Source organism: Pseudonaja textilis, chromosome 1, assembly GCF_049901715.1.
Source record: "Pseudonaja textilis isolate UNSWEBS1 chromosome 1, rPseTex1.2, whole genome shotgun sequence".
NCBI classification, from domain to species: domain Eukaryota; kingdom Metazoa; phylum Chordata; class Lepidosauria; order Squamata; family Elapidae; genus Pseudonaja; species Pseudonaja textilis.
This window is the reverse complement of record NC_141990.1, coordinates 184,332,860-184,350,779: the sequence shown is the minus strand read 5'-3', so window position 1 is coordinate 184,350,779 and position 17,920 is coordinate 184,332,860. Positions and strand designations below refer to the sequence as shown.

Sequence of the window (17,920 nt, the reverse complement as noted above, 5' to 3'; positions counted from 1 at the left end):
ATTTGCGCTAGGCAAAGAGGTATTGCTAAAGGGCAGCAGTTAAATGAGGATCTTAAAGAGGTAAGCAGCATCAAGCCTGGTTAGTACTTCTGCAGGAAACAACAAATCTGGGAAGTGGAGGGGAAAATAAAAACCAAAAAAAAGAGTAGCAAATAAATTATTTATGGCTGCCAAGAAAACAATTCAAATGGGTCTGGTATCAATAGGAGCTGAGTTTCACTAAAAGGAAAAATATTACAGAGTATTAGATGTAACAAAAGTTTCTTTTAATTTGATGCTACTTTTAAAACAGACTCTGGGCATCAAATATACAGTTTTCTTGTACAGACATGAAAGGTGCTAAGATTTCTCAACATCAAAGAAAAATTTATGTTGCTAAGACTAAGTGGAGTGACTGATTTCTTTGTTGGCTGTACTTTCAAAGTAGACTACACGAATACTGTGTAAAAGGATTTGTTTGGGGTGAAGATCTACTGCTTAGCCAATAGTTTTGTTTTCTTTCCATTTGGAAGAGAAGTGAGGATGAGCTGTTTTCTCCCAGCAACTAGCTTAAACAAAACTTCAATATAAACTTGAACTATGTTGGAAGACATGGCATAAACGTGATTATTGGAGTTGCTGGATTTGCAACAAAGGAAGCTGTTTTAGCTCTTGACTTCTTTTTTTCAGGCAGAATAATGACATGACATCTTGTGAATATCAAACAATTTTGCTCCTTTCTATGGACATTAAATGAGTCAGATCTCCTGCGTATAAAGAGCACGTCTGCATTAGTGTAAAGATTGCAGGGGGGCAGAAGGAGTGTGAGAAATACATTTAGTATGATCATGGCAGAGTTAGACGTATATAGGCATAAGTGTTATATGTACTGAATGTATGCTCTTGGAACAAGATGTATTGACTAGATGCATTGCCTTGTATATATGGCATTTTAGTTAAGGATTGTCTGTATGCAAGCACTGTATGAATTTCATTCATCCCAATTCATTCCTTTGCTGCCTTTTCATCTAATAGAAGACCAGGGTAGAAAATACGACTCCATTTGTTCATATTGATCTTTAGATGGATTGTTTCCTTCCAGAGCAAAAATAATTCCTCTATGACAGAAAAATACACAAGCTCTTTCTTCACTCTTATCTTTTCATCACTCTCTTTTCTAATACAAATAGTAACATACTCTGCTGACACAACACAGTTCATCATTTGATGAAGTGGTGCTTCATTATGAAGCAGCTCTACCTGTATTCAAGACCTGAGGAAAACAGCTTTATCCAAACCATCTCTTGCTTCCACCTTTAAATGTGGGTAAATTTGGAAGCAGAATTTGTATTCCTCCATTTTCAGTCAGATAACCAAGAGATGTATGAGAAAAAGAAAGTTGTATCTTATCTTCATCTACTGCTACAAGAACTCTGTGTTTGATATGTGATGAAATCACACTATTTTTCTCCCCCTATCAATAATAGGCAATAGTTCAAAGAAAAAAATAGGAAGCCCTGCAGGGTCATTGAAGAAGATCTAGTATTTTAGTAGCTATCACCCATAAAGAGAATGTAACAGAAATAAAATAGGGCATCCTCCATACTTCTTGTGATGCTTAATATTGTCTTGATAATTTTTGCTGAATTAATGTTATTAATATTCTTACTATTGAAATAATAACAATCGTAATAGAATCTGTAATCCATCATAGTAATATATTCTGACAGTCTAAATGAAACATGATAGAAAGCCAGAATATTTTTGCCTATTTCTGCTATGAATCAGATGTAATAATCTCCTCTAATTTAGGTTCTTTCCAGTCACTCCAAATTTCATAAGTTTTCTCTCAACTTTTAGGTGACAGCACTATGGTTTTCTTAAGAGATGGAATAGCAAAAAAGGAAAATCCATTACAAATGGCTGTGTAATATATTATAGTAAGCTAAACCTGAAGAACAAAGCTAATCAGTTTCCACAATATGATACTGAACATATACCTACAATATTTAAAGAGAACATAAAGGATAATTTTGAAGTGCTGAACCTCAAAGTGATTGTTAAGGATGAATGTGAAAAAAAACTGCCAAAGGCTAAGAAGTAGGGGGGGGGAAATCACATGTGAGAACAATGGATATTGCCAGGAAGAGAAGGAACCTAACACCAAGACATATAAATATCTCAGAAAGGAACTTAAAGAATTTCAGAGAGCTGTTAGAAGAGACTACAGGCGGTATTACAATGGCATCTCTGAATACCTCAAGTATGGAAACAGACATGAAAAAAAAACAAGGGAATTCTTCCAAAACATTTCCAAAATCAGAAAGAGATTCCAATCTGAAATTCATAGGCTAAAGGCTACCAGTAGACAATAACCAAAGAAGATGAAATATACGGAATATACTGAAATACTACAGTGATGTCAATGTTTAAGATGTCTTTGAAGATATTACCTACTTTACAAAGTACTCTAGTATTAGAAGATTGGCACTCCAGTCATTACTAAGTATGAAACTATAAAAACTGCTGGAATACCCACAGTAATATGGCAAGTAGAGTGCAAACAATGTTAGCAAATGAAAAGAACAATAACAAATTGGAAAAGGTCAGTCTACACAATAATACAAAGAAAGGAGACTGACAGTATTCTAAAATTTATATGCTAGGAAAATAATATCCAGGCTCATCCAACATAGATTACTAGAGCCTTACAAGGAAAAAGAGATGTTCAAGATGTTTTCAGAAGAGGTCAGGGAAAAAGAAACATTATTGTGATTCATGCGGGATAATTGACAGAAATAAAGAATACCCAAAATAAGTCAGAATATGCTTCATTGATTATAGAAAGGCTTTTGATTGTTGTTGACCATGTAAAGCTATGGAATATGTTTTAAAAAATGGGAAATCTAGAATTACCATTATCGTTATGAGAAATCCTTACACGAGGCAGGAAATCACACTATGGGTGGAACATGATGAAACAGACTGGCTGCAGGTCAGCAAAGAAGTAAAACTAGGCCATGTCTTCTCTCTTTTATATATTCCACTTATAAGTTGACTATATATTGAGAAAAGTTGGACTGAAAGAAAATGTATCTTTAAAACTGGAGGAAGAAACATCAATAACTGGTGCAATGCTGATGACATAACTAAGATAGCTGAATATGTAAATAATCAGCAAACTCTAATAATGAAAATGAAGAACTCAGTGGAAAAATGGAACTAAGATTGAATATAAGAAAGACCAAACTAATGAGGTGCCACCCAATTCCTACAGCAAACTGTCTGGAGCAGGGAGGCACTTTTAATTCACTGGATTAAATTTACATTAACTAGGCTTAAAACTGACAACGAAGATATTGAAGTGATGGATAGTTTCTGCCTTTAAGAATGAACAATTGACAATAAATACATCACTAATAAAGAAATCTGCCTTTTAGGGTTGACGATCAACACTGAAGAAATCAGGAGTCAAAAATATGCTGAAGATTAGAAAAAGATATTCAGATGCTAGCATGTGTCCACCTGTAACTTAGAGAATTGGAAATGCAGTCAAATTTTCTCTGTGATGCTCTACAACAGGGGTCTCCAACAGAGGTGGTATTCAGCAGGTTCTGACCAGTTCTGGAGAACCAGTAGTGGAAATTTTGGGTAGTTTGGAGAACTGACAAATGCCACCTCTGACTGGCCCCGCCCTCCATCTATTCCTCTGCCACCCGAGTCCCAGTTGATCGTCTGGGTCTTCTTTTGTTGCCCTGCACAGGAGAACAGAGCTGGAAAGCAGGTTAGTGGGGTGGGGAGGCAATGGGGATTTTACAGTATCCTTCCTCTGCCACGCCCACAAGCCACACCCACTAGGCCATGCCACGACCACCAAGCCACACCCACAGAACCGGTAGTAAAAAAAAATTGAATCCTACCACTGATCTCCAACCTTAGCAACTTTATGACTTGTAGACTTCAACTCCCAGAATTCCTTAGCCAGCAAAGCAAATCTCGCTGAGGAATTCTGGGAGCTGAAGTCCACAAGTCTTAAAGTTGCTAAGGTTGGAGACCCCTGCTCTACAAAGTGCGGTTGGATTTGAGGAGGCAGGATAGGAGGATTGTTGATGCTTTTGAACTTTGATGTTAAAGAAAATTCCTGAGAATACCATGGATAACTAACAAAACAAAAGTAATTCGATTATTATAGAATAATCAATCCAAAGTTCTTGTTCAAGGCTAAAATAATCAGGCTCGAATTATCATATTTTGACACATTGTGCAAATCACACCATTGTGTTACATTAGGAATGCCTTATTCAAGAGTCTCAAACTTCCTAATATTGTGGCATAGTAAATGTAAATGAATCTGTGCGACACCCCCCCGCCCCTTGTGAATAATAAGGGGTGTGTGTATTCACACTAAAAAGTTTAATGGGAGGGATCGGTAATATATTTATATTTGCTGAAAATAGGCTTTTATTTGCATTTCTGATAGAGTGGTCATACATGCAGAACAACAATACCAAAATGTTTCACCATATTTGTGTTGAATGTTATTTCAACAAATGGAAATGACTTTTGAAGCTGTGATTAATTAAAAGTCCTATTGATTATATCTTTGTTTTGTGTTTGGGCTTAGCAAAAGTCAGAAGTGCCTAACTAAAAATATATTATTATATATTGAACCAAAGATGTATAAAACAAGTGGTTCAATATTTTGTGTCATAAGATTCTCCTGAGTATTATTTGCCCTACAAAAATGAATACAAACTATAAATAATGCAAATCACCATGAATTATTAATTTGTTATGTACACATCATTCCCAGCTACATAATTTAGATAAACATTTTTTTCACTTAACTGTAAATACTGAAGAAACAGAAATGTTCACATATTTTATTTGGAAATGGACTTGGTTGAAATTTAAGACAAAACTAACAGAATTTTTTTCAATCTCAGAACTTAAAGGGCATTTACTTTTTTTTGAAATAATCTTACAAAGCTATTCTGTATATAAGAGTCACAATTTTTTAGATGTTGATGTAGTATCAGATATCACTTAAAACAATGCTTTATACTAGAACCAGAATTCATGATCCAAAACTTGAATTACCAAGCACTTTAGCAAATAATGATTGAAATAATTTTGTCTGATTTGTTTGTCTGAACTACAATATCCATATTCAACAACCACATAACTATCAATCACATGTATCTATGGGGCAGAGAGTGGTATTGCCTACAAGGATTGGCAGCAATCCTGAACTTGTTATTTCTTGTCTTGCATATTAACTTGTTTCTTGTGCATGGCACTTCTTTCTGGAATTCTAGTTATTTAATTTTAAGAAAACAGTGATTATTTTTAAAAAAATGTTTTCTGGCTTCATTTGTGTTTCATCTTCTCCTAGACAGTAAGTTTCCCTTTCCCTTCCAACACCATTCTCTCATTATAGTGTGTCACTGAGATCATGACCTTTGCAAACATTTGTTTGGCAGATATTTTTTATCATAGTACTCTGCACATATTTAGCACTTCCATCAATATTACAAATATGACAATTAGTCACCATAATGGAATGGTCAACTAGATAAAATTCCTATACCATATCAAACTAGGATAACCAACCTATATTCCACAGGCCACATATGTTTTCCAATTCCCAATCTGCAGCCTCCCATCATGTTGTCCCAAATTGTAGCAATACGTACAATTGTTCTCACTACAAATTATAGCATTTATCATTAGATAAAATGTTAAAATGGAGGTACTACATCAACAAATTCCCACACTACATGTAACCACAGCTTTTGGATGTCATATTAATTTAAAAATACTGCAACCCTTAGGTCAAAGGTCTATAGTACTCCTCCATCAATGTTATAACTTGGTTTGTTTAATTTAATTTGCTTGTGGCAGGGTGTTTATTTTTTATTACTGAACACACGCACACCTTACTTTTCTGCTTCTAATTGCCTTACAACCTCAATTTAGCCCCTATGGTTTGTAAACCACAATTTGTGCACTGCATTGAATGAACTCCACCAAAGGCGACTTACTCAACAAACCTCAGTAACTGATCACACCATGACCAACCAGGGCTAAAGACAGTATGTGATCCCAGTGAAAGTAAAAAAGCAAAGAGAGAAAGTTAGGTTGTGTTTATCGATGGAAGAATAATGCAGAGCCAAAAACATAAAACACAGAAAATCCTGTGATCACAAACATTTCAACTGAAGAAACTGCATAGCATCCAAAGAAAATGAATCAGCAGTCAACCTTGAAAATATAAGAATTAATTTCTATTATAGATTCAAATGTATTTTTGTTAATTTTTTTGCTAAAATAAGTGAAATATGTTACCTTAAATTTGTCAAGTTCTGCTTTTGAACACGTTGCATGATAAGACAGCACCTGATCCAGAACAAATGGGGAGGGGAGGGAGAAACGATCACAGATGAGAATCTAAAAAGTTACAATCATCTTAAACCAGGGATGTCAAACTCAAGGCCTGCGGGCCAGAAGTGGCCCATGGGGTGCTTAAATCTGGCCTGCATGGTCAGCCTGGAAATAGCAATGGACCAGCCCACGGTGCCTCTGGCAGCCAAAATGTGCCCCGTTTTGGCTAGAAGGGTGATGCAGGAGGCGTACGTCTCATCTCCACCTCCCCCCCAGCTGGCTGGCTGGTCCGTGGAGGAAAACTACAATGCTGATCTGGCCCGCGAAGAAATCCAGTTTGACACCCCTGTCTTAAACTATCAACGAAGTGAATTTTATAATGGTTTATTAGTATATCTGCAATATATATTATCCATAAAACTACTTACCCTGGTGAACCCAATTTTAAAGAAAACTAGAATGCCCATGGTTCTGCTTCTAGATTAATACAATTTCACTACAGCTACTCATATTATGCCTACTTCAGTTTTTAGGCCTCATTTGCAAGGCAAATTAATAAACAACAGAGACATTTGAATTATTTTTTGATCCTGGCAATAGTATCAACCACCACTGCACAGAGACATAATTGTCCAGGAAAAAGTACCCTGAAAATCAGAGGGGCTGCCAAGAGGCACCAAACGTTTTTTGCTTTTTTACAAGTCTTAAAAATGTTCTCTAATAGTCTGTTTTTAAAAGTTGAATTAAATGATTGAGTGATATATGGAAACAACTGATACCAGATTAAGAAATTAGCTAACAATCTAAAAGAGTTTTTTTAAAAAACCCTAAATCTGTCTCAATTTGAAGGAATAAAACTGTTGATAAATAATGAGCTATTGATTTAGACAGTTTACATGGTACAATATGTATCCTGGGTCTTTTTTTTTCTTCTGTTTCTTCAGTCTTTTTTTTTTAACCAAAAATATTGTTTTCTTCACTTGTTTAATAGAGAGGAAGTCATAGGTCAGTATACGTAACTTTTTTATTTTCTTTTGTTTCTGTTTAATTTTTTCCAGTCTGCTCTTCCTCTTCATTTTCTGTATGCTACAAACCACAGCAATTCAGTACTTGTAAATGTATTGGCATTGTTGCCTTCCTACTGACCCTTTTCCAATTAAATATAACATCCTTTGAATCAGCCTCATAAGAAGCTTTTTTTAAAAAAATACCTGATTTTCAATAATACTTACATCAAGAGCCACAGACTGTTTTGCCCAGGATTTTTTCACTTGGTCGTACATTATAGTATTATTGATGCCCAAGCCACAAAATATAACAAAAGCCTAAAAAAAAGTATAGCTTTAATATAAGTGATTTCAAAATTTAATAATACTGAACGGAATAAAGAAAGCAATGTTCTGGTTACTAGGATGTGCATGAAATTAAAAAAAAATATATATTGTGTGAGCTCAGAACACAACAGTCCCACTTGAAATGCTATTGTACTCCTGTCCTACAAAACGTTGAAAACAATGAGGTTCTTCTTTCTCAGGACTGTACAAATACATACAGTGGCAGTTTATGCAGATATCGGCTTGTCAACTTGCATAAAGATTAGCTAGCCAAAATTTATTTTTTTAATTCCCCCAAAGTGCGCAAGAAATTTGAAGTTTCCTGTACAGGGTTCAGGGATTCTTGTCCAGGGGGCAGGAGGAGTGCTGACTTTTCCCCTATTTATTGTGAGTTTTCTTGCAGATAGTCAGCAACTGACATCGCAATTTTTATTTTTCAGTTTCAAGATGTGGTTTTATCTTTCCTGTCAGCCTTATAATAGCTGGCTTACAAACATATGAATGAAGAAACAAATATGCTTCTCCATACTGGAATGAGAACATTAAAGAAAGAAAGAAAAGAGGCAAGTACCGGTGTGCTGGGGAAAAAAATCTTACAAGAAAAATACAAAATTGCTTTCCTATACACTGGTGCTTAAGTTTATCTTCTAAAACCTCAGCCACTCAGAAAAAGAACAAGAATGAGTCATGCATGTATGCTTGATTGGGGGAGAAACCCCACCCCCCATTTTTTTACTCCAAATGCCAAAGGAACAAATACTGTACACTGCAACATCTTTTTATAGCAAATACATCATAGACTGCATCAATATTGCACAGAAACATGAACAGAGTGCAAGCCCTCAGCAAAATTCAACACTGAGCTGAAACCAACCAGTACAGACTTTTTATATGAGTTGGGTGCCCTACAAGCTTAATAAATTATGGTTGGTTGCATAAGTTTAGACTGGATTTGGCATTTTTATCCACTTATTGAGTCCTTCCCAAGGACCTAAGATAGGCAGATATTGTTGAATAAAGTTAAAGATATCATCACAGGATGTAAGCATTTCTAAATACATCTGCCTTTCTTATTATGGTTTGTTGCAGTCAGCCAGCTGTTCAGACTAGATTTGGCATTTTGTATATTATTATATACACGTGCAATATAAAATCATAGCAGCGAGTTCTTTAGCTAATGTTGGCCTTCATAAGGATTGAGTTTTTCACAAGATCCTGGGTTGTTACAACACAGTATATTGGCATAGTATACAGTATGTGCATAACCAAGCAGTTTGGCCTATTATAATTGACAAGTGGGATTTTGTCAATTTTAAATTAACGAATTAAAATTAAATGTGATTTATTTAATTTAACTGTTTAAATAATTTACATTTAATTAAATTTAAATTTTAAAATGGAAACCTTATTATTATTGTTGTTGGTCACACAGTATTGTCCCAGGATGTAAGCTGTCCCAGGATGTAAAGTTCCCTTTTGCAACCGAATGACGGTGATTTTGTTAATGCTGATGGTATTCAAGTAAAGCTCCAGATGCTTTAGGATTGCACCCAAGGATATTATCTTTCCTTTCTTTGGTTTCATTGGTATTATCTTTCCTTTCTTTTGCCACAGTTGTTCTATTCCTGTTTACAGGGCTTTGTATTTGTGATGTTCTCAAGTTCTTTCTCTTCTACTCTGCTTTCTCCAGGTCCTTTATGCATTTTTTTTGGTCTTATCAACAATTGATAAGTTAGTCGCAGGTGCTTGTCTGATTGAATTCTGATTCAAAGCACTTTAGTCTCCTTGTTTTTCTTTGTATGCTTTTCCACCCTATTGATTATGGATCTTTCAGAGACCCTTTAAAAACAAAGATGTGTTATATTTTTAAAGGTACCCCAAATTTAACAGACTAACAGAGTTGGAAGGGACCTTGGAGGTCTTCTAGTCCAACCCCCTACTAAAGCAGAAAACCCTATACCTTTTCAGACAAGTGGCTGTCCAATCTCTTCTTAAAAACCTCCAGCCTTGGAGCATTCATAACTTCTGGAGGCATGTCATTCTACTGGTTAATTTCTCCTTAGTTCTAGGTTGGTTCTCTCCACAATTCGTTTCCATCCATTGCTTCTTGTCTTGTCTTCAGATGCTAGTTTGGAGAATAGGTTGATCCCTCCCTCTTCTTTGTGGCAGCCCGTCAAATATTGGAACACTGCTATCATGTCACCCCCTGGTCCTTCCTTTCACTAGATTAAACATACCCAATGGAAGTCACCCCATGCTCAATACTCAATTGGGTGGCTAAATCAGCAATGCTGCAACACAAGATTGTGGACCACGCTTGTCGATCAAACTAAGATACACAAACCTTGGTTAAACCTATCCCTGCACTCTCTTTGTCTTTGCTGCACTCTCAGATTGATGAAAAATGCTGGATTTTCCCCCCCATGCAATGGGAAAGAAATTATCTTCTGCAGAGAAACCTGGAATCAATCAGATTCATTCACTTACTTAAATTTCTACATCTTCAGCGCACAAGAAGGTGCATAGTGCATACTATACCTGAATTTAAGAAGGCAATTGTATTAGTATTGTTTGCATTTACTCCTAACCTCACTCTTTTGTCCATCTCTCACCTACAGTAGTCAAACCCAGAATGGCTCCCTCAGTTCCCTCTGTGCCCCTAAGGCAGTGATGGCTAACCTATGACACGCGTGTCACTTGTGACACACCGAGGCACTTTGACTGACACGCCTGTTGGTGTGGGGAAAACCTGCACATTTAGAGGCTGCCTGTGCTCTGCTCCAATCCCTGCTCCCTGCTTGTTGCGTGGAGGCATGGTGTCACCGCTGCCGTGAGATCTTTGCAGCAGAGAACCAGTTTTAACCGCCATAAATTGAGGTTTGTCAGTTTCATTACCTCAGGAACGCTACAGGAGGAAAGGAGATCCATGAGGTTCACAGCCCTGTAAGGTGGCCTACCGATCCCCACATCCTGCACCTGCAGCCCTGAGACCAGGGAGACAAGTTTCACAGCCCTGTGTGATCACCCCAGCCCAGTCCGTCATAAACATCACAGGAGGACTACACCACAACAACCAGACACAGTGCTCACGATAAGAAGCATCGGGTGGCTGTCCTGTAAGTGCAATTAATACTAAAATCTGCATTTCTGTCTTTGTGGCTCTCGCTTCTTCTCTCCCACTGTAAAACGCTTGGATGTCTAGTCTGTAGCATTCAGCCCTTCTCCAGCTCCTCTAAGCTTTAATTGCCTCCATAACAGCTCTTGCAGTTCTTGCTTCTCACCATCCTCACAGAGCACCATGCAAACCCTCCAAAAAAAATCTCCAAAACTTTTAGCTTTTTGAACTAATAAATATAATAAATATATTAAAAATATAACTCTTTCTTTATTAGGGCTGCAAATATTACCAAATTATTGATATTTCTTGAAGTGACACACGACCAGAGGAAGGCTACACTTTTTCCCAATTTTCGACACACCAAACTGAAAAGGTTAGCCATCAGTGCCCTAAGGGCTACTGCTTCACACCAAAGCTCCGTCTCTCACATCGTCCATGACTAATCCCTAGCAATGTACAGGCTCAGGCTGCAAGGTTCAAAGTGAATTTTGAATTGCGGTAGGGGAAGCAACATTCCAATTGGAAGAAGCAAAACAGAATTCTGGATCTTCAAAGACCATTCAGAAGACTGCTTTTTTTTAAAAAAAGATACATTTTATTCCGTACTTGAAATAAACATTGTAAAGAGGCATGTTTTCTTCTGAGCATGATTGTTTTTCAAGAGCATGTTGGCTCCTGTTAATCAATCTCTGGGCCACTTTTTGGGGAGCACTTGAGAAAAAGTTGGACATGGTAGAAAGAAGAAAATGGACTAGGAATATTAAAAAGAGTAAAATTTAAAAAATATCTCTTGATCAAAAACTGTGAGTGAACACTAGGTAAATCTTAAAATGTAATTTCTATAGTGAGCAATTTAATTTAAGGTACTGTAAAGATTTATAAAGCAATATCACAAGGCACAGTTATATATTATAAAGCAGACTAGAAAAAACAAGGCTATGTGCAGTTGCAAATACTGATGGAATTATTACATTGTAAGTATTTCATTTGCAAACATTATTTATTTTTAAACCAAAATGGAAGAACAAGGTTTGTTGTGTTTTCAGAACAGCAGATTCAATCTTTCACTTTAATTTTACTATTTAATTGTCTGATTATCACTCATACAAATGCTGAAGCAGACTACAGCAGCCAGGTTCCAAAGATATCTGCCACCACTAATATAGAGGTGGTCCTCGACTTACAACCATTCATTTAGTGACCATTCAAAATTACAACATCACAGAAGAAAGTGACTTATGACCGTTTTTCACACTTACAACCATTGCAGCATCCCCATGGTCACGTGACTTACATTCAGATGCTTGACAACTGATTCACATGTATGCTGGTTGCAGTGTCCCGGAGTCCTGTGATCGCCTTTTGTGACCTTCTGACAAGCAAAGTCAATGGGAATACCCTATTCACTTAACAACCATGTTACTAATTTAACAACTACTGTGATTCACTTAACAAATGTGGCAAGAAAAGTCATAAACACATAAGCACTGAATATGTAATTAAATTTCATCAATTTAACATGTCTTACCTCAAAGAGTCGCTGATCAGCATCATCAAAAGGTTTCCCATCAAGTCTATTCAGCACCTGAGCAACCCCTTTACAAGGAAATAACAAACATGGTTAATTTTATATTTTAAAGGAAACTGTGTATTTACAATGATAAACATATACATAAATAAATTAATGAAGAAAAAATGCCACAAAACAAGAACTCAAAATTTAAAAACCACAAGGCATTATTGCTTGCATTATAAATTATAAATATTATACCAACAGCATCTGATACTGGATTACTAATATATTCATGGAAGCTTTAATTCAGCTAAATGAAAAAATTCAAAATAGTAGCTTTTCTCCTTCCTTGCTGGCTGAATTAGATTTAGTTCTGGGTGTCAGGCTTCATGTCAACTTATTGTACAAATATTCTTTGTGTATCTCATTTTTAATATAATAAATTCCATGAGACAGTAAATTATAACTAATTTGGAAGCAGAGCAATCTTCTTTTCTTCCTAATCCTTCTTTCACTTGCTGGATCAGTACTTGAAACTTCAGAAATAGGCTTTTGTTTTTGTTTTTTTCAAGGAGAATTTTATTTATTTTATTACCACCATTAATAATTAATACATTAATCGCTAAAACAGCCAACAGTAAAGTTTTACTACAGTTCTATTGTTTGTGTTCACATCTTTTATACCATTTTATACGGACATGGACAATATCAATATCAATTTAATTTGAAAATCTACAAAAGAAAGTTATCTATTATTACAGTACTACTGCAGTAATTAATTGATAATGAACTATATCATATCAACACACTAGCTTGATACCCGTGCTTTGCTATGAAACAATGTGGTTGGGCTTAGTTTTTGGGGAGGAAAATAAGGGCAGGGGGAAATTCTGCCTCTGCCTACCAGCATCCATTGGTATTCATCTGGCTAGCATCCTGTCACTGTGTGAGAAAGTTGAGGGCTATTTGGAAAATGAAACAGTATTTGCTGTGTGAGCAAGAAGGAAACAGCAAGGAGCCTGGGTGTGGTTTAGCTCAACTGTTCTGTACTAAAGCTGGTTGCTGCTGTGAAACTAAAACTGAAACTCCTCTGCTTGTGTTTTGCATTTGGAACAGATTTATTTTCAGGTGGGGAGGGGGAGCAGAATTCCTTAGCAGCAGAGCATGTTAAGAATAATATATGAAATACTGATGCTCTGATGGTCATTTTGAAAAATTCTTTCATAGTGAGCACCTAGCCAAGAGGAGCATATGGGCCAAATTTCAAGTTTGTAGGCTTTACAGTTTTGGAGATTTTGTGATGATGTGTGAATGGTATTTCACTTTTAGATATATAGATTAACACATGTTTTACATTTTAAAAGTATTTTTAGTATCTTACCAATTATTTGGTGACTGTTATTCCATATAGGTACACAGAGTACAGATCTTATGTGAAAGCCAGACATCTGATCAACCTAGATTTAAAAAAAACCTTCATCAACTACCATAACATATGATTTAGTCTTAATCCAAAAGATATACAGGTAGTCCGTGATTTAGGACCACAATTGGGACCGCAAAATCCATCATTAAGTGAGATGGTTATTAGAAGAGTTGCAGCTGATTTACAACCTTTTTTCTGCAGTCATTAAGCGAGTCATGGACTGATTAAGCAAATCCAGTTTTCCCCATTGATTTTGCTTGTTGGAAGCTGTCTGGGAAGATCACAAATGATGATCATGTGAACCTGGGAGACTACACCATCCTAAATACACGCTGGTTGTCAAATGCCGAATTTTGATCACGTTACAATGAGGGTGCTCCGAGAATTGTAAGTGTGAGGTCAGTTGTAAGTCATATTTGTCAGCACCATCATAACTTTGAACAGTTGCTAAATAAATGATCGTAAGTTGAGGACTACCTGTATCATCATTGCCTCGCATATTTGAAAAAAAAATGCTAATTTGAAATGATAACACAATTACATCAACACTAGGCAAAATGATATGTATCAATGCATCTTTATTGAACACATTTCAATGGTACTGAAGCTTTGCTTCCTGAACTCCTTTTTGATGTGATCCTTTTTTAAATCTGTTTTGTATTTTAATAGTCTTTGCCACTTTTCATCATTTTAAGCAAAAATTTATGGAAATGGAGTTCAACATATGATTTTTGCTGTGTTGTAAAGGAAGTAGCTGCTGGGCCTGTTACTAACAGTATTATAAATAAGTTTCCAAAATGATAAAGACATTTCAGAAGTAAAATACATAATAATTTTACTGGCAATTCAAGAAGTGCAGGAAAGATACAGAAGCAAAAGCTGATGGCAAATCCCAGTTCTTAGCTTTCTTGCATTTTAATGAGATTTTATTTTAATAATCAAGACATTTTGTCTTCAATAATCATTTTTCCTGAAAATTGACTTTGGAGATTAAATATTAAATAGCAAGACAATCCCATCAAGAATTAATTATTGTTTCTTCTGCCTCATAAAAAACACTATTCCTTCTCTAAATAAGTTGACGGGATTTTTATTAATGCATTCTTTAAGGAAATGTAAAACAAAAATTAATCAGCTGCATTACATATTAATCAAAAGAGCATATGTGAAATTGTAACTCTACATTCAGTAAGAATATTATATGCTTTATTTCAGCATGCCTTTTGGTAGGAAATATTGCCTAGGCGTTAATGACACTTTCTCAACGACTGAATTAATTACCTCCAGCAGTGTTCTCTGTAAAATGGTTCTGAGCATTTATATTTCAAATATAATAAAACATCTATTATGAAGGCTTTTAGAGACATTTCTTGACAGACTTCCTATAAACAGAAGACTTTGTAAAAATGTCACTTTTGCTCTTTTAGCTTTGTATGGATTGAACTGCTGTAACTTCTCACCTAATTCTGCACCAAGCTCCCACCTACAAAAACACTCAAACTAAACTATTTTAGGGCTCTTTGAATAAAGTAATTAAGAATGCCATAATTGTAGGAAATTTTGGCACCTGCAGCAATTGTGTTCTGATATTTCCAGAAAGTACGGAAGGCTAAGAAACTGTGTAAAGGAGCAAAACTTTAACAGACCGACTTTAATTAACCAGACAATTATTTCAATACATAGATCCAATCCTTATTCTAAGAATGACTCAATCAAATAGAGAAAAGATGCATTCAGAAGGCAAATCTTCAAAAGTATTGTGGATGGTGGTAGGCCGAAAGATCAAGAGGCAATCATGACCATGCAGTCGAAGCCCCATCCCATGTATATGTGTGGAAGTTCAATACACGTGCAGAAGGGAAGTGGCTTCAAACATGTGGTCATAGGCACAATCTTGATTATTTTTTTTAAACACACCATGAGGATATTTCTATAAGTCTTGTAATTTCTTCCAGGTCTGTGATCAGATCATAAAAGGTACATTCAGCTATCATTACATTTGATAAATATAATTAGCTATTAAAAAGCTCTCCAAAATGTTGAGTATCAAAAGAATATAGAATGGGATACTTATATAAGTAAAAAATGTCTTACTTCTGCATCAAAGCGAGGATCTTGATCAGCATCACTATTGTTCACTGGAAGGCCAGTAGAAGCTACAAGTTCAGCAATGCTATTATTTACTAGCCAGTCTGAATAAGATGCTGATGGTTTCTCCAAATTGTCTTTGAAACTATTAAAAAGAGCAAGGGAAGAAAGAATGTAGTCACTATTGGTTCAGAATCCACTTTAATATATAGAAACCATCATCTTGTTTCAGAGTAACCTTTAAAATTTCAGAGCAGCTTAATTACATTTGGATAAAACAAAAAAAAGAGCAAATAACTTGTATTTATTTGCTCTTGGTATTTATATCTGTACACAACTGGGGAAAACTGTAAGAGAGACACAGAAAAATGATTTACGTTTTTCTTTAATTATGCCTTTTATTCTATTTTGTAGCACATTATTATTATTATTATTATTATTATTATTATTATTATTATTATTATTATTATTATTATTATTATATTATGGCCTACTGGCTAATCAATAAATAATAATAATTACAACAACCTAGGTCTTGGAAAGACCTCAATGCATATAAGGGCCAGCACCAGCTAAAGAACCAGCAGTTATGATTTCATATTACTGTGAACAAATAATAACAACTACGGGATTTCCAAATACAGGAATGAAGGCGAATATACATGTCCCAGGATAATGTTGCAGGATCCAATCTAGGTCAGTCACTGGGACCAGAAGTTTAATCTTCAGAGCTTTCGGACTCATGCTGGAGACCATCCTCAGAGAGCTTGTCTCTAGCAGAGTGTGTGCTTGGGCTGTTCTGTGTTGTATTTATATGATGCCTGCTGTGTGTGGCTTTTTAGATGTTGATTGGTGTGTTGATGCTGGCTATTAAGTCGTTGGCTGTTGTTTCTTTGTGCTGCCAAGTCCTTGCTTCCCAAGTCCTTGATAAACTGGTAGTAAATCAGCACTCCTGTTGACTGAGGAAGGGTTGTTTCCCAGGCTTCAATCACTTCCCTTGGCTGTTTTTGTGCACGTTCATCCAATAATCTTTGTAGTTGCAAAATTGAATGTATGTCCTTGTTCACCGCTATGTGAGAGAGCAGGTACAATATTCTGCTTCTATAACTCATTCCCTCGAATCAGTCATATATCTCAAGCAAGCATTAAGTAAAATGCTTAAATGCTGGTTATGTTTTAAGATGCCTTTCATCTCTCGCGCGCGCTTTTATTGCTCTTAAAAGCATAATTTTGTAGAGTCCACAGGCCTCTGTTTTCTGCCTGCCATTATTCCATCTTGCAGCTCATATTTCTTCCAGACAAGGCTAGAAATAAATCTTTGAATGACTTACATGAAACATTTGTATTTGGTAAATGCATCTCCCCAGCAATGTTGATTAGTCACCATCAAGGGAAGAAACAGTCCATTCCAAAAGCAATCTGTCTTTTGTTGGGTGGGGGAAGGCACTTGCAATTTGTTTTTGCTTCTCTATAATCCTTTCTTTCTCTTTTTGCTATTATTTACCTTAGCTAAATATATTGGCATTTGGGGTGTCCTTGGTCCTGACTCAGATATGTTGTAGCCTGATAATTTGATTTCTTGGAACCAGCTAATAAAGGTTTACTTTGTCTTTTCTCCCCCTTATTCTTGATTTCTTTAAATTATTCTCTGTCTTGGTAACACCTTTTTATTTATCTCATTGAAAAACAGTATTGATCTTGTAGTTCCGCAGAGGCAAAGATTGTTGTTGGAACATGCATACATTTATTCTAATGTTAGTTTACTTTTCTTTCATATTCTCATGTCGTTTATTCATTGTTTTATTACAAAATATTAACACAGAACTGATTAATGAAAGGTCTTTTTTTCCCCTCTGTCCTCCTAGTAAAACTAATATTCTTTTTATAATCCTTCATTTTTATTTAAACCGAATGTAACTCTAGAACTTAACAATAAAAGGAATTTGTCTCCATATTTATCATGATGCAGAAGTGAGATTTGTGAAGATTAAGTACACTTTTACAATAGTGCAGCATATGTTGAGTTGAAAGGTAGGATGGAAGAGAGGTATAACATTTACAGGCAAGAGCGAGCCAAG

General features: G+C 35.7%; 1 protein-coding gene across 2 annotated transcripts in view; it reads right to left on the bottom strand.

Moving 5' to 3' along the window:
* The window catches only part of PDE11A (phosphodiesterase 11A), a 185,239-nt gene that overhangs the window by 61,054 nt on the left and 106,265 nt on the right, over positions 1–17,920 (bottom strand). For both annotated transcript variants that reach the window (XM_087918209.1, XM_087918156.1), the window contains exons 6-10: positions 15,849–15,987; positions 13,710–13,785; positions 12,344–12,411; positions 7,596–7,688; positions 6,328–6,378 (exon numbers count right to left, since the gene is read on the bottom strand). In XM_087918209.1, the coding sequence (XP_087774335.1) occupies positions 6,328–6,378; positions 7,596–7,688; positions 12,344–12,411; positions 13,710–13,785; positions 15,849–15,987 (427 nt within the window). The remainder of the gene's footprint in view (positions 1–6,327; positions 6,379–7,595; positions 7,689–12,343; positions 12,412–13,709; positions 13,786–15,848; positions 15,988–17,920) is intronic.